Here is a 17,194-nt window from a genome sequence, read left to right on the forward strand (position 1 = left end):
TAGAATACCTACATATGTAAATTCATTACTCTTACTCTGTGTGTCTGTGTTTTGATAATCTCCTTTCAAGGTTTAGTATGTTTAATTGTTCAAAATTAAATAATCTCAAAATTAACTCTCAAAATTAACTACTACCTGCTTTAAAAGAAAATCCACAGAAGGCGATCAGGTACTTATACTTAATGCAAAGCTTTCAAGGGATAAGCTGTTTATCTTAGTGTCTGGTACCCCTAAAGTCACAGGCAATTCACCTAAACATGGTAACAACCATTATAAAGTAATATAATAGTGATTATTTAAGTAGAAGTCATTACTTGATTTTTGAAAATGATGTCTTTAATTGAGCATATGAATCAGTAACCTGAGATCCTATTCTGTCTCACCAGAAGGACCATGTCTCATACATTCTATGAATGGAGATCTACTGAGGACATTAGAAGGTCCTGAAAGATTACAAGGTCCCGAAAGCTGCCTGAGACCAAAACTCATTCAAGCTTCCAGAGAAGGCCACTGTGTCATATATTATGAAAATGGCCTCTTCTGTGTGTTCAGTGTGAATGGGAGGCTGCAGGCCACGATGGAAACAGATGACAAAATAAGGGTGAGTGTCCTGAAGTGTGTGCTAACTGCCAGCTGCATGGGGAAAAGCTGTCAGTGCTGGAGTTGGGTGGATACATGGCCAGACCATGAATATGTGCTACCAGACCATAGCATAGCAGCATTCTGAAAAAAATTAAGGGGACCATGTACTCTTAATAACATTAGGAAGCATATTGTACAGTTTTAGCTGTAAAATAACTCTGTTCATAAAGTAAGGAATACTATGTAGGCATTTCCTTGAGCTGGAGAATACAAATATTACTAATTGCTGACCAAGAGAGGCTGTGCTGCATCTTTGCGTTTCAGTCTGAAGGCAGGAGGTTGGTGACATGCTATTTTGGATGTTAGTTTTCCCTTTCTTTTGGCATCTCTGACTGCATTCCTGCATCCTGGTTCAGCTAGCATGTGTTGTGCTGAGCTCCAGGAAGTTTATAGGGATGTGTCTATGCTTCAAGTCTTTTAGCCCTTTGGCATTTGTGAAGTGGGCAGCAGAGTTCCACATCTTTAGCTGCAGGAGACCTGGAGCAAGTCCAGAACTATGCAGGAGGCATTTTCAGCTTTATAAAATTTATTCTATAATACAAAATGAAGGTCTCTTGACAGTTCCTGTGTAATAGTACCTATGAAACAGAGCAGAAGCTGCCAACTGTACTAGAGTACCACACCTCCAAGCTGCTTTTTGTAATCCGATGGAAGATCCCAGGAACTCAGCTGCTGGGATTTCCAATGTTCTCTTGAGTTGAAAACTCTATAAGGTTTTTCCTTTATGTGGATTACACATGTCAGGAAGAAAATCCCTCTCTGCCATCATGTTTGTTTCACAGAATTATTGGCATTCTTTCAGCTGTTGTGCAAAGTTGTGAGCACTTCTTTCTTTCCATGCTAAAGATAGAAGAATGTGTTAATGTATTTTAAAGAGCTTTGATCTTCCTTATTTTTACTTAATAGTTTGTATGGAGCTGCTTCATTAGCACTGAAGGTTCTGGTACAGTTCAGTATATTTCACTTAAAATCTTTTAAAACTCCTATGATGTACTGTGCTCTGCTAATCCAGTATCCATATGTTATCCATTCAGAAGGTCAGCTATGCTGGTGGTGGAATATACAGAAATAACTCTCTGTGTAGGTCCCTTTTCCATACTGAGAGTGCAGTCTAGTGGGATTAGGGGGCATTTGACTTCTGTGTTTTGTGGCAGCCACAGGTGCAGGTTTGAGGCTGGGGAAGTGAAGTAAAAATGTATATATTTCTGTTCCCAGACATTTTTTTCCAAATTAATGTAGATTTTTGTATCAATTCCCTGAAATTGTACCTTTGGCCGTCCTTGTACAAACACTTCTGAGATTTTCAGCCTGCCCTTCATCCCAGAGTTCTTTCCATAAAGCAAGACCATATCTCAGTGTTTTCTCTTTTTACATTAATAATGTTGATAATCTGTCACTTTCAGTTGTGATTATGTTGTCAGCTAGGCCAGCAAATCTGTAAAATATCTAGAAATCCCTTGTCGGCTAAAACAATTTCTGTAGTGTTTCAGTCAGTACCCACAGCTTTAGGAATGTTGCTGGAAGCAATTGAAGTTCTGCTCTCTGTGGGCCAGAATTATGTTTGTAGAGGGGTTTGGGGTTTATTTTGTTTTGTTTTGTTTTCTTTCCGTCCCAGTGGTGCGAGCTGAGCTTTACGCTTAAACAACCTACAGTGTCTCTGCCAGTGCTCCTGCACTACATCATCGCTGAGGGAGAGTGGCAACTGCATGATTAAAGTGGGGCATTTAAAATGAATAGCACCTACCCATGGGCTGTGCTGACAAACTCTCCTCATTGCCTTTTGCTTGGGGAGGATAGAAAAGGGAAGGAAAAAGGTCATAAGTGTGGAATTTGTAATATAACAGCTTCAGTTTTCCTGTGTTATTATGGGCCGGTATTTCAGGGTGTTATTGGTAAAACTAGCAGTTTTCAGTAGTGATGCTGGAATAAACATTCTTATTTTCTTTCTTGTATTCCTGTGCTAGAAAACTGCCATAAAAAATTCAGAACCTCTGGGGAAATTCAGGGTCTAATCAATGCCTTCCACCTGTTTTTGTTTTAAATACTGTATTGCTCAGTGAAGCTTAGGCATATCGCAGTACATCTACCATGTAGTGTTTAGATATCTTAATGAATACCTTTAACTCTAAATAGTCTGCTTGTTCTGAGAGGTAAAGTTATTTTATCCTAAACAAAGACTGTATGCTGTTTCACCCAGAGGAACCAATTTATTTTCCTTTCCTGAGTCTGTTTTGAAATGTGGAAGTACCCACAAGACTCCTGCTGCTGTAAGCCAGGGCTGTCATAGCGTCAGCTCTGCCTTTTTACAAAGCCTTTCAAAAACCTGAAACGTTAAAAGGGATTTGTGCAAAGTTTTGAGACTTTCCAGGGAAATACAAGTCAGAAATGCAGCTTTTAGAACATTGCTGAAATTATGCACTTTGGGGATTATTTGAGAGTCTGACTCTCATGTTGTGAGAAAGATTAGTTGCAGGGCTGTTTCAGTTTCATACCTACCAGAATTGCAGATAAACTACACTGGGGAAAAGCAGAACAGTAAAATTGATTCATGTCACCTTCCATACCAGCTGGAGTATTTGGAAGTAAAAGCATCCTTTCGTTTGCTAAATCTTGAAGGGTGTATCATGAAACTGAAATGTTGACAGGGTCACCTTTTTCTTCCATTCATTCCTTCGTCCCTTCATTCATTCCTTCATCCCTTCATATATATATATAGGCAAGTGACTTGAGAAATTTATTTATAAAAAATAAAAATTAAATAAATCAACATTTTTTCTTCATGACAAGCCAATGACTTAGTAAAATTCCATAGGTATTAGTAAGGGTTCAAAGCTTGTACTTTATTTAATCAAAAGATCACAAAACCTACTGCATGTTGCAGGTAGTGGAAGAATTAAAGATTAATGGCTTTAATTTGCCTTTTAATATAGCATTTCTTCAGTAAAAGCTTCAAGTATAAAATTCAAGTGAACCATGACCATAAGGTTAATGGATTTTCATCAGCTGAATTTTATAAGTGTAGCAAATAATTATTTGTCACGGTCTTCACTGCAATTTGGAAATACCCTTAGGAGGCTGCTATTGTTATAGAGAAGAAAACTACCCCATATTGATTTTTGCTTCTAATGAATAATCTCTTTAATACTTTTGTGGTTAGTTAGATCTTGTGATCATCCACTCAGTGCATGCTAGTTCTAGATTATTTTCACTCTTACCAGTTTATTTTCTGCCCCTTTCTTACTGTACTCTTCTAAGACAGTCTCTAAATTAGAGTTTTCAAGCTCCTTGTGCCTGTGCTTTCAAGGTGCTTAGCACATTTCTGATAGCAACAATCATAGAAGTAATTAATGGTCGGAACATTTATTTTTGGGGGGAGAGGAAGAAGCTTCAGCTCTGAATACTCAATTTTAATCTTCGTTAGTGTTCCATTTTCCATGCTTAGCTGTGATTGGAAAAACTCTACAAGTTCTGCTTTAATGTGTCTAAATTTACATGTATGTCTTGTCATATTAGTTCAAAACACGGCTGGAATAGGTTTATCATCTTTTCTTTTTTGATCAGTGTTACATTTTGTTTAGAGCATATGTTTGTGTTTCAATTACACTCCTTTAAAGTTATTGTGTGAAATAAAATTCCAGCAATGTGATCCATTCTGACTCTTTGGGAGTTGTTGCAGTAAACACTCAAAATTTATAACATAATATAGGAGCTCTATCTTAATCTAAGTGTCGCACATCGTATAATTCTTACAGGATGTATTTGGCATCTCAGTTATAGAGTGCAGCAATACAAAAAATACAGATGTGCAATATGTCTGACTTCAGTTACTGCTGCTCACAAAGCAGTATCTTACACACACTGTATATTTTTGGCTTCTAGGCTTGTCAGCAGTCTGTATAAACACTTCAGTGTTGCATGAACGCAACATCTTTGTGTTTTAGTTTCTCTGAAGTTTTTGTGGTGCATATGCTGTAAATTCTGTGTGTTAAGAAAAGCCCCAAACTGCTTTTCCCTGAGCTATGTAGAAAGTTTTGCATATTTGCAAACCTGTACAAGCAGAGACTGCAAATGCCAAAATAATTACAGATTTCAGTAGAGAGATGTTTGCAAAATCCTGTCTTCAGTTCTTTCTACTGTTTCCTGAATTTAAATCTCTGAGCTGGAATTTTGCTTGTAGACTATTATCTTGAGGCAATGTCCTTGCCTTGACAGCATTTTAGTCAAAAAGAATAATTTTGTTTGTAGAGAGTGTGTTTATGGAATTTATAAGCCACTGCTGTGAACATCCCCCATTCTTACATTATTCTCTTGAGAAGTTGGGCTAGCTGAAATTTATCACAAATTAATCCTGATGTGAAGGGTATGTAGCATTCAAAGGCTGCCTGAATTTAGCTGATTCACAAACCGTAGGTTAAATACATTTGTAGATAATGCTTAGTATCTGTATTCTGTACTGAACATCTGTAGGCCATGGATGCATTTTTTCCCTGCAACCAATCCTCCCTCACAAAGAGGTGCACAAAAGATTAATGGCAAGAAATATGATGGTTGTGATCCTGGGCAAAGAAAGGGAAGAACTGATAAGGAAGCAGAGGAGAAAGAGGAGGAGAATGGAGCACAGGCTGTTTCTGTGCTGAGTATTGTGGACGAATCTAAAAGCAGAAACAGAGAAGGAAAAACAGAAGTCAAGCTGGGGAGCAAAAATCAGAAAGAGAGGGAGAAGAGGCATCTGAAAACAGGAAAAGAGCATAGGAAAACACTTGGGCTTACTTGGCATTATGATAATAATGGTCCAATATGTAGTTTCAAGGGTCTTGATCTTGCTGGTACCTCATGCTGGTGTCATTCCACATGACAGAATCTGTTCAACTTTCTGGTTTTGTTTCTTTGGAAAATGGAGCAGACCTTTCAGTTTTGCTGGACAGTTGGAGGATGAGGCTATAAAATCAGGGCCTGGTATCCTCTACTGCTTACATTTCTTTTCTGCACAACAGCAGGGCAGGAGCCTCCTTTCAGATGAAGCTTTTATCCTCCTCAGGGTTTCTGTAGTAGTAATTACTGAGACCCATATGGAAAAAATGCTCACACACTGTGAGAAAAGTCAGTCATGGAGTCTTCCAAGGGTTGGTGTTGGGGAACCAGCTTCATTCAATGCTTTTTGAGGTGGGCAATGCTGAAAGTTTACAGAGTGATGAAGGCAATGCCTAAGATGAATGGAGAACTCTTTTTCCAGAAACTCCATAATATGAGAATGTGGTGTATTCACTGAAACTGGTAGGATCATCTCCAAACATGGAATAAACCTGTAGTACTTTAATTACCTGTAATCACTTCTGCCAATTTCTTGCCCCCCTCAGAAGGCATCAGCAGGTTGTAAGAGCCATAGTGAGGGATGTGGGACTCCAGGCAGTTCTCCAAAATGCAGTTTATTGCATCTGAGATGTTACAGCAGTCCAGGGTTGTGAGTGACAGAGCTGTGCCTACAGCTGTCAGCTCCAGCTGCAGGCAGGCCTGGACACCATTTAATTTTGGTTACAATGCATTATATACTTTTCTTTGCTGAGCATCTTAGTACAGAAGAACCAATCCATACCTTAACTTTTACCTATAGCCTATCATAACTACTATAATTACCATATTCATGTTACTATTCTCCAGTCACTAAAAGTTAGTACATTACAGTTTAAGCTAGAACAGTTTTCTTGCAGTGGAAAATTCTGAGACCTTTTTTCTACTTGCAGCATTGGCAGACTTGTTTGCCTGTGCTTTCTGCTTGGTAAAACCATCTTCTTGTTTGAGGTGGGTTTATCCTTTGCTCTAAGTCATGAAAACCCCTTCTAACTAACATACCCTTTGCCTTCTTAGTTATCCAGTAAGACTGGCTCAGCAATTCTTTTCTGTGTCAAAACTTGCTTCCATCTATATTTCATTCTCTTGTTCTGCATTCAAAAATCTTTCTGCCAAGCATACGTATCTGTGAGACTTTCTTGTCAAACTTTAATCCTTCCCAACAAGCAGGCTCAAATAAGATTAAGAAAATTCATGGGCAGCATTTCCATAAATAGACACTAGAGGGAACAGGAACTTTCTGATATTCCTAATCCAGTGATTTTGGGTGCTGTGGTGCATGGGGGGCAAGGGCTGCAGCATCTCCTAGTGTCGTTGTTGGAGATAGACCTTTGGGCTAGATGAGTCATGATCTCTCACCCCATAAATTACCACTTGCTCTAACGAAATTTCAAGTTCAGTTCTCTTAAGAGAACTTTGGCTTATTTACATGGGGAAAATCTTTCTTTTAACAAAGATTTCTCCTGAATCCTGTCCATTTAGTATCTGATAGTATCATCTGGTATAGTCTTCAGGTAAAGAAGGAAAATTATTCTTTTGGGTATTCAGTATGTATCTTGACTTTTTTTTCCCAATAGCACACAAAAGATACTAAAATAGATTAAAGAATCTCGTTTGAAGAAGTCTTGACTCTGAAAACCAATGATATCCCATCTTCATGATCTGGTTCCCAAATAAAGATTTCAAATACAGGTTTGCCATCAGTCTTCATGATGCATACAAAACAGGGTATATGCCATTGAATTTTTCAGAGGCAGTTTCAGAGAACACAATCTCTGTTAAGAGAGTGGATCATTATTTTATTAATCCAGTGCAGGAATCTAAAAGTGCAGGTCTCAATTAATTTTAGTGATTCATATACCAGTTCAGTTCCTGTCACCATTCAGCTTCTGCTAGGTTGGTATTAAAGACCCTTGGGGGAATGTCAGGGGCTATATTTTAATGCCAGTGCTGCTGCATCTTGTAAATCTAGCTAATTAGAAGAGTAAATTTCTTTAGCTGACCTCATATTGGATCTTTGGAACATGGAATAAATCACAGATCAGGTGAGACTTAACTAGTGACATCTAATATATTGGAGATTTGTGCATTAATTCTCTTGCTGGGTAAAATAACATAACAATAATGTTGCTTTCCAAAAGCTTGTGTTGACATCAAAGTCTCCCTGGACATTCAGCTATCAATATGAAACCTTTTATTGAAAGGAAAAGTGGGGAAGTAAGAGCCACACACACATTTCTCTGACAGATGTCCCTGTGCTTTGCCCCCAGGCCATTCAGCTGAGTCGGGATGGACAGTATCTGCTCACAGGTGGGGACAACGGCGTTGTCATGGTCTGGCAGGTGTGGGACCTCAAGCGGCTCTTTGCTTACCCAGGCTGCGATGCTGGGATCCGATCCATGGCCCTGTCCTATGACCAAAGGTGAGACCAACCCTGGGCTGGACTAGAGTGTTGGGGAGTACATATTTACAATTCAGTTGCATTTCTGTTGTTGTTCTAATTGGGATTTTCTGTGGGTTAGAGATCCTTGAGAATTCTGTGCTGGCAAAAGATTTTTTTTTTTAACATGTTATATTTAGGGCAGATAATCTTTTTCAGGATCTCAGCTCTTTGGGTAGTGAAGAGAGATAGATCCAATAAATCCTTCTTTGGCAGACTTTCAAGATAGGCTGAGTTATTGGTTTGCACCAATGTACAGTGTAGGTCACATGGAGGTGGAAGGTTACATGTGTGCTTTCATCTCTCTTCTTTCCCTTACAAGACAAATCACATTCCTGATTCCAGACTTTCGTGTTAAAAATAGAACTGTTGGAATAGGTGCACAAGAAGGTTCCCTCCACACATCCACATATTTGCCAAAGCAGAGTGTCATTCTCAGTTCTAGAACAGTTATTTTATCCACATGCAGCATGACCCTTTTTAAACAATCCTCCTGCTGAAGGTGACCAGTTAAAATTTTTACTGCAGTTTCACATTGCGCTTTCCAATGCAGCTGTACTTGACAATACTTCATAGCTTTTATCACAAAAATATTGTTTGTTTATAAGATGGATGTTTCCCATTTCATCTGGACACCTTTAGCTTTCAGACTAGGATTTTATTTGCTGTGGTGTATTTACTAAGTGGTGTTTCTGTGTACTTTTCAAGCAGATTTGTCTCCTAAATCCCTTATGGTTGTCTACATTATGCAGTAAAGCATGTTGCTGAGGCTCTTAGCCTTCCACTTGCTGAAATCCATACTGAATGTTTTAAAAAAAAAGTCTGTGTTTCTAAAACTTACACAAAATGAACTTTAAGAAATCCAAACCAGTAAAACCTGTGAACTTCAATGAAACACTGAACAGCTTCTTGAGAAGCATAATTAGAGAATATTGACATTTTGGATAAAGTGGTTTTCCATTAAAAAGAAGCCCTTGCTGTTCAATGTATTACATTGTTAAATGTTGAATTTTAGACCTTGTAAATTTTGCATTTAGAGAATCTTTAATTAATGGCATGTTAATGAACTGAAATTTAATATGGACATAGAGAAATTTATCCATGGCCTCAAGTTAAGAAATTACGCACTGTGGGTTGGTAGACAAGGAAGAGATTTACTCAGAGTATTTTACTGAGTAATTACTGATTAATTACAGGTAATTGCTCAGAGTTATTTAAAAGACATTTTAATGTAATAGAAAAACAATCAAAATTGTACTGTTGACATGAAATAGGTGATCTTACTGAAATGCAATGTTTGCATGATCTCACACTTAATCTTTGTTTTGAAGAAAAGATTTGCAGCCTTTTACTCTGAATTTTTTAATTCTAAGGCTTTATTCCCCCAAAATGCCAGGATTTTATACATCCTTATAGTTCTGATTTTTGTAATACTTTAATGAGACTGTAGAGAAAATGATCCAGAGACTGATTGTGTATTGTGTCAGGGTCATGGCTTTTCAAACACATCCAAATGATCTCCAGTAGCAGGCCAAGGGTAAGGAATTCAGAAAGAGTGTCTCAGTGGGAAAGTCCAGGGATTGCTTTCAGGGATTGCTTCCAAAACAATCAAAGACTTCAGTTTTTGTGATGGTGTTCACAGGCATCTTAGGATGAGGGAAGAGACAAGGATCTGACTCCATGTTTCATAAGGCTTGATTTATTATTTTATGATATATATTATATTAAAACTATACTGAAAGAAGAAAAGATTTCATCAGAAGGCTGGCTAAGAATAGCAAAAGAAAGAATGACAGCAAAAGCTTCTATCTTGGACAGAGAGTCCGAGCCAGCTGACTGTGATTGGCCATTAATTAGAAACAACCAACATGAGCCAATCACAGATGCACCTGTTGCATTCCACAGCAGCAGATAATCTTTGTTTACATTTTGTTCCTGATTTGTTCCTGAGGTTTCTCAGGAGAAAAAATCCTAAAGAAAGGATTTTTCATGAAATGTGTCTGTGGCAAGTTTCAGTATTTCCAACTGAAGGCTTGTGCCCACTCCCAATTCCTTCAAGCAGATGTGCTTAAACTGGGGGAGTTGAAACTGAAATGGACACTCCTCCTGGCCTTCCTTCCCTTTGCTGCTACACCAGGGCTTCAGACCCTCTCCAGTACCCCCCCTAAAACCAGCCAAGAGGTAATCCTGGGGAATCCCAAGTGGCCTTGCAGGACAGGAATGCTGGGGAGCAGTTCTGTTGTCCAGCTCTCAGGTGTAGCTTTGGGCTGGCCACATGTGCATTGTGTGTTTCTGACCGGTGAATCTGCTTCCCTCAGGTGTATAATGACTGGAATGGCGTCCGGGAGCATCGTGGTTTTTTACAATGATTTCAATCGCTGGCACCACGAGTACCAAACCAGGTACTGACCATCCCAGAGGCCGGGACAAGCACTGATAGGAGCAGCTGTGGCCGGGGGGAGCTGCACACAGCTCTGCCTCCCTCGGGGTCGAGCCACCGCACGGCTCCTTAGAAATACTTCTCTTACATCTGAATGTAACTTCAATTTGCTGGAAGAAGCAACCTATTTTTTAAAGTTAATTGCTATTTTTGTAGACCTTGCTTGAATTTTTTGGGGGAAGGGCAAAGAAGCAGAAAACCAGCTGCTGGGTTCTGTAGTTAAAAAAAATCTATATTTTTAGTCACAATGAGAAGTCTATTTTGATCCCTGTATGTAAACAAAACCTAAAGTAAACATGGTTAAAACTCACATTCTAGCTATATTATGAAGAAAAAAATGTTCCATCTGAAGCTTTATCTATAACCTTGAGGAAAATATGATTTTAACATAACAGAAATTAATTATGGTGTTGGGGGAATTTTAATCTGTGCTATCTGTACCACACTTTGTCTCGTACTTTTCCAAATGATTGTACTACATCAGCACTGAAGTTTCTGGGAATCAAGGGGTAATATTTAAATTATGGTTAATGTAATTTTAAACTTTGCAAATCATTTCCATCAATGTTACTCTTCAAGCATGTTTCTAGGCCTAGACAATTAGTTCTTTTTTAGTTGTATGTTTAGTGCAGTTACGAGAGAAATCAGCAACGGAGTTTGTGTTACATCAAGAGTGAATCCTTTTTAGTTTCTACCTGGCATCTCCTTCAAAGCACACCAAAATGTGGATTGTTCCTCCAAATCAGAAAGGCTTGTTTGAAGGCTTCAAACCAGAAGCCCACAGAGGCAGGTTTTTTTTAGCAGGGGCAAGTTCCAAAGCACATGGCTGCTGCCTGACTGTGAGAGCAGGGAGGCAGCAGGAGCTTGCTGGTGCACAGCCCCTGTACAGCAGCAGAAGCACAACATTTGCTTTTCTTTCTTCGTTTTTTACTTTTTCTTTCTTTTTTGTCAGAATGTGCCCCTGCAATACTGTAGCACGTGTCAGATTCCTTTTCTGCCTATAGCAACAATGTCTTTCGTATTTTGCTACCACCAAATCCAGTCTGATCCTGCCTAGTCATATTAAATTACCTCTTTCTTTTAGGAAATGAAAAATAATTTATACTAAGGAACAATAAGTTATTTTGGTGTTGCACAAATCTACTTTTCTACAAGATTGCTGTGCAGAACTCTGTGAAAATATTTGTGAAAAGAACTGTTATTGTTTTGTAAGTCTGTATTGCATAAAATCTCCTTTGTATGTTGTGATCTCTGAGTTGAAATTTACATTCCATATCTGTATTGATACATACATTTCTCTAGCTGCCTACTAGAGCAGTTCTTGGTTTTTCTAAGCATTTAACTACTCTCTCTTTCAGTAAAGATTTGGAATGAGAAAATTCAGTTTGAGTGAATAAATTAAATAAAATTACATTTGTAATTGAGACCTTCAGTGGAGTACTGGGTTCTTGTGGATTCAGGATATGTTCCTAACAGAGGAAAGGGGTGCTGTGGCTGGTTTATTTAATGTACTTTTGGTGTGTATGAAATGGTGTTTTCTGTGCTTTCTGCATTTTCATTCTGGGGTGGTTGTGGTGTATCAGTAGTTACATTTTCATGTTTTGTGTAGCACAAGGATGATGGGATTAAGCAAAGGCTGTAGTGGGTCATGTCTGTGGGATGTGCCTGGTTAACTGAGCTCTGTGTACTGAATATTTTTTATGCAAAACTTGTATCTCACATTTCCTGAAGTTCAACTACATTCCCAGCCTTGTATCAGCAGAGTTTGAGGGGAAATTGGAATGGTCTTGAACTTAAATTTGAGTTTGTGTTAAGCCAGGGGTGGTATTTCCTAGGTGGAGGGAAAACAAACAAGAAAAAGGTGTATTTTGCCAAATGGAAATCCTGAAAGTCTTCTCTTTATGAAGAAACAATTATTGATAGAAATAATAGCTCCTGATCTTGGAGCCAAAATATTTCATGGAGAGTTGATTTGGTAGGTGGCTTGTTTTAGAAAGGGCTTTCCCAAACTGGAAGCAGAGCTGTACCTGTATGTGCTGTCCTGAGTTGCACCCAAGCCTCCTTGGGAAGCAGCAGCAGCTGCTGCAGTGTGGAGTTTTGCCTTTGGAGTGCTGCAGCCTTTCTGTGGGAAAGGACATCTCCACCTTCTCCTCTGTGAGCAGGCCTGTGAAGACTCCTCTGTTCTGCACATCTCGGGTGAGTAGGACATCCCCTCCTTCCACAGGTGAACCCAAAGGCCTTGGACACCACCCCGGGGCCCAGGTGTGCACTTGGGATCTCAGCTTTGGCTGAAGTAGTCCCACCTCATGCTGTTTGTGATGAGATGGAAAACAGGGTTAAATTCCTAGCTACTCAGGTACTTGTTACTCTCTTCAGGGCAGCACCTGTGTCCCATGGATCACCTGAGAGCTGTCAGCAGTGCTAGCAGCTGGGCCTCATTTGGCTGGAGTTGGCAGAATATTCCTCAAGAGAGGGACAGACCTCTCTCCCCCAATGCATTTCTGCAGAACATTCTTTATGTGACAGTCTGGCCTTTCTTTTGCCCTGGTGAGTTCAAACAGAGCTGCTGCCAGCTGTGGTTATGGGCAGTGCTCTGCAGCAGTGCTGCTTGGTTGGGATGTGCAGTACTTGGCAAATGTAGCTTGAAATCCCTTGTATTTTCTATCAGTGAATTGCTGATGGAAATGCTGTAGGATCTGGCAAGAGAAGATGGGGTCAGAGCGGGGGTTTCTCTGGAGGAAGTTTGTGCTGTGGTGCTACTGCAGGCAGAGCTAAATAAGTGCTCAGACTTGGGAATATTTCTGCAGTTCTTGGCTGTGTTGTGCAGCTGTGTGTGTATCTGTTATTGTTTCTTGCCCTGACATCCTCTTGGTAGTCCCTCACTTTTCTGCAGCACTTTGTTCCTGTTCAACATCCCAAAGAGCTGATCTGATACCAAGGTAATGGAAAGTGAATTTTACTGCAGCTTTAGTCAGGACATGATTGGTTTTAGTTGTATTGAATACGAATGGCCCAGGTAAGGTGACTATCTAGATTGTAGTTTTTCCACTCTATGTCCTAAATTTAATATTCATAGAGATTTCAGTGTGCTTGTGGTATGGCATACTTCTTTTTTCTTTCTTCCAGAAGTAATTCAAGGGGAATAACAGATCACTATATTGTTTTTAAGAAATTGTGTTTATCCTCATTAAATAGAACCAGAGATGGGCCATTCTGAGAGTGATGCTCTAAAGCAGTGAGACCTCTCTCATATACAGGGTTAAGAAGTTTGTGTAACACTTACAATGAGTTACTTGCATGGATTTACCATATATCATCATTAGATGAAATTTCATCATCATTAGGTGAAATCCAAAATAGTTTACTTTTGCAGAACCAACCTAAGATCTTCAGTAAACTGATGCAGTTAATGATCCATCACAATGTAAAGCTGCTCTTTAAAAGCTCTGGACAAAATAAAATGGTTTTAAATTTTGCTTATATGTACTGAAATTCAACTATGTTTAACTAAATTAACTATGTTTAAAGCTCCTCAATTCAGATACAACCATTGTTATGAAGTAAAAATGATTGAAATAATAAATTCTAACTTGTATGTGTACTTTCAGTTGAGACTTATTATTGAGAAGCATATTGTTAGAAAAGGAATGTAAAAAAATTCACAACTATTTATATATTGTAGGAAATACAGCTACATTTGTTTTTTGGAAATTAATTGAGGTAATAGTGGAAAGTGTAGTCTTGAAACCAAAGATATGTATGTATTTAGTAAAATCTGAAATTGCACACAACTTTGCCCCTGGATCAGACATTGTGGTGTGTGCTTTGGAGATGATGTTGCATTGTGTGGGAATAGACAAAAAAGGGTTCCCAAAATGTGATACTTGCTGTTTGCTAAATGGACAACATTTGAGAAATGATAATTTATTATTTTTTTTCTTCAAGTTATTCTACTATTTTTCTTGCTACTGTGTGAGCTCTGAGCTGCAAAATGTTGTAGGCACAGCTCAGTCTGGTTGTGTGGTGACTTTGGTGCTATGAGCAATAGCAATGTCCAGAAACAGAAATTTTGTACCTTGCTGTCCCAGTTTGCCTTGCTTATTCTGCGTGCAAGGGATGCTTTTTTCAAGCCTCTGTAGCTATAAAAACCAAAGTCTGACCATTTGAAACAAAACAAGTAGTGTAATTCAAGCAGTGTTTAAACATTCAGCATTTAAATGCTCTAGATGGCAGTATCTCCTGTTATTTGGCAATTATCTCACCTATTCTACTGGAGAGGAGGGAACAGTTTTGGTACTTCTTTGAAACCTGCACTTTACATGGTTCACACTCTTGGCTTCCTGTTTCCAAAGGAAACAAAGGCACTTAAAAGTCAAATTCTCTTTGAAAAAAAACCAAAAACAAAAACAAGAAGAGAAGGCAACACCTTCCTAGTGGGTACTTGCATGGCTGCTTGCACCTACCACTTCCTGCCCTGGAATTTTTTTTCATTGTGCTAATTTAGTTTAAAAAGAAAACAAAAATCCTGCTAGAGTCAATTCCCCTGACAGAAGAGCTCAACTAAATACCTACTTCTGTGCTTTAGACATTGAAGCTGACTGCAAGTAGGAGGGTTTGATTTGCTTGTCTTTTTTGTCATCTTAAAACCATCAGTTTTACTTAACAAGCATTTTGGGTTGGTTGCTAGTTTTGTGCTTTTCTGCTGTTTCCAATTGCTGTTTGGATGTAGCTTGAAAGAAAGAATGAATAAATGCAAAATATAGTTTCTCATTTAAAAACTGATAAAACCAAAGATGATTGATAGATAAATACATATATTTATGTAAAAGTGAAGGAATCAGTATCAGTATAGCTATCACGCTATAATAATTAGACCAGTGACCACTGGGAGGAAGAAAGGTGTGAAAACCAGGGTTAAATTGCTGACCCATAAATATTCTTGACAATTAGCTACTAAGAAAGAGTCAATACTTGATAAAACTAACACCATAAAACAGCATCTTCATTAATGTATTTTGAGAATTATTTTAAATATTTTTTTTTTTATTCCAGAAAGGGGTAATTGTCTGCAAGGGTAAATATTGATGGGAATCAATCAGTGTAGAGTTATGCTACAAATCAATCATGTAGAGTTAGGCTGATTTATGGCACGAGAGGATTCAGTCCTGGGACTTTATATCCAGAACTGCAGGAATGGCTCATTGGACTTTTGTGAACAACTACTCCCTTTGAAAGGACCTAGAAAGATTAGGATATTTAAAAAGAATTTTTTTTTAAATATTTTTTTTTAAATGTAGGCATGGTAGCGGTAGAGCTGTCTATGGAGTATGGAGTATTTGTACTATGGAGTATTTGTAACAGTTCTTTCTAAAAAATGTGTAACTTGTTTTCAATTTCTAGAATAGTTTCTTTCCCTTTATAACAGGAAAAAAATTGTGAACCAGAACTATTTTTGCCTTCTTCCAGCAGCAACTGGTGGTTCTACAGCAAGAGAAGGACTAAATGAAAGTGCAGCAGGTAAGAAACCAAACGTGATACTTGGGGACATTCATTAAGTGTTTAGTGTTAAGCAACACATCTTTATTTTATTTTTATGTTAAAGTCTGGTATCTCCTGCACCTATGCACAGACTGAACTTATGTGGAAGTATTTTAAGGCATGGTGTAGTGCTATAATGTTGTTAAGGTTATACAAAGAGTTGGGGACTTGCCCAGCTATCCTGTTTTTGTCTGATTGTTGGTCATATATTTTCCAGCTGTCATCACTATTTTTAAATAGGCATTTTGGAACCTGCCTCTGCTCTGTGAATCAAAATACTTGTCTAAGACTCTTTAGATGTTGATCAGTCATGAAGTTAGGGACATGAATTCAGGGTATGTCTCTTTACTTTCTTCTTCCATGAGACAAGGGAGTAGTTTAGAACTGGCAGCTGTTGACCAGGCAAGCGATGATCCCTTCTGTTATAGATGCAGAATTCTTTGTGCAACACAACTCGTTGGAAATCCTTGCCAATCCATGGCAGTCTTTTTTCTTCATAGCTGAATCCATCCTCTTGGGAAAACCAGAACTTAACCCAGCATTCATTATTTGCTTTTTGCTCCCTCTCTGCTGATCTCTCTGTTCTGCTCTTTTGGAGGCTCCCTGTCTTTGCTGGGGGGGTGGTTAGCCTGCTCCACCTGAAATTCCACATCCTTTCTTTGGCCGAGTCTGAGACTTGTTGCAGAAATCACCAACCACAGGCAGTCAGCTACGGAGTCTTACCAGAATCTGAATCAGGAGTTTCTCTTCTGATTAAGGTTGGAGTGATAGCTTCATCTTTTTGCACTGTACCAAAAACCAAATTATTTTACAGAAAGGCTATTCCCATATTCTTCAATGATATTGAACTTACTCCATAATGAACCCATAATGAAGTTAATTAGCAAGGATTGGTTGTAGCCCAACCTTTTTATCACAGTTTAAGACATGCCATGTCTTCCTACCTTTAATACCATTTTCTTGCCAGGATGTTGCACGTTTTTCAGCTGCCATGGCCTTAAGTTATCACTTGGCACTTTCTGATCTTTAAGTGCTCTTCAAAAGGTAAAACAACCATGTTTAAACGTGGCTTTCATAGGAAGCAATGAACTTTAAAACAATGAAGTTTATGGGAATCCCTTAAATTAATTCTATTAAATTGCTTTGGTAGGCATCTAATTGTTCAGTCTCTCTAGGGAGAATAAGAAAAGTGTCACTGACAAAATAACTGAGCTCTCAAAGAAAGGAATGACTTTTTGTGTTCTGCTTTTTTTTAATGAAGAAAGTTTATTGCAGGTCTTTCTTTT

General features: G+C 38.5%; 1 protein-coding gene across 4 annotated transcripts in view; it reads left to right on the forward strand.

Moving 5' to 3' along the window:
* The window catches only part of LRBA (LPS responsive beige-like anchor protein), a 368,802-nt gene extending 357,008 nt beyond the window's left edge, over positions 1 to 11,794 (forward strand). For all 4 annotated transcript variants that reach the window (XM_074540769.1, XM_074540771.1, XM_074540770.1 and 1 more), the window contains 3 exons: positions 387 to 601; positions 7,761 to 7,912; positions 10,249 to 11,794. In XM_074540769.1, coding sequence (XP_074396870.1) covers positions 387 to 601; positions 7,761 to 7,912; positions 10,249 to 10,339 — 458 coding nt within the window. In that variant the 3' untranslated portion in view covers positions 10,340 to 11,794. The remainder of the gene's footprint in view (positions 1 to 386; positions 602 to 7,760; positions 7,913 to 10,248) is intronic.
* Positions 11,795 to 17,194: the final 5,400 nt, after the last annotated feature.

The sequence above is a fragment of the Zonotrichia albicollis genome, chromosome 5, assembly GCF_047830755.1.
Source record: "Zonotrichia albicollis isolate bZonAlb1 chromosome 5, bZonAlb1.hap1, whole genome shotgun sequence".
Taxonomy (NCBI): Eukaryota; Metazoa; Chordata; class Aves; order Passeriformes; family Passerellidae; genus Zonotrichia; species Zonotrichia albicollis.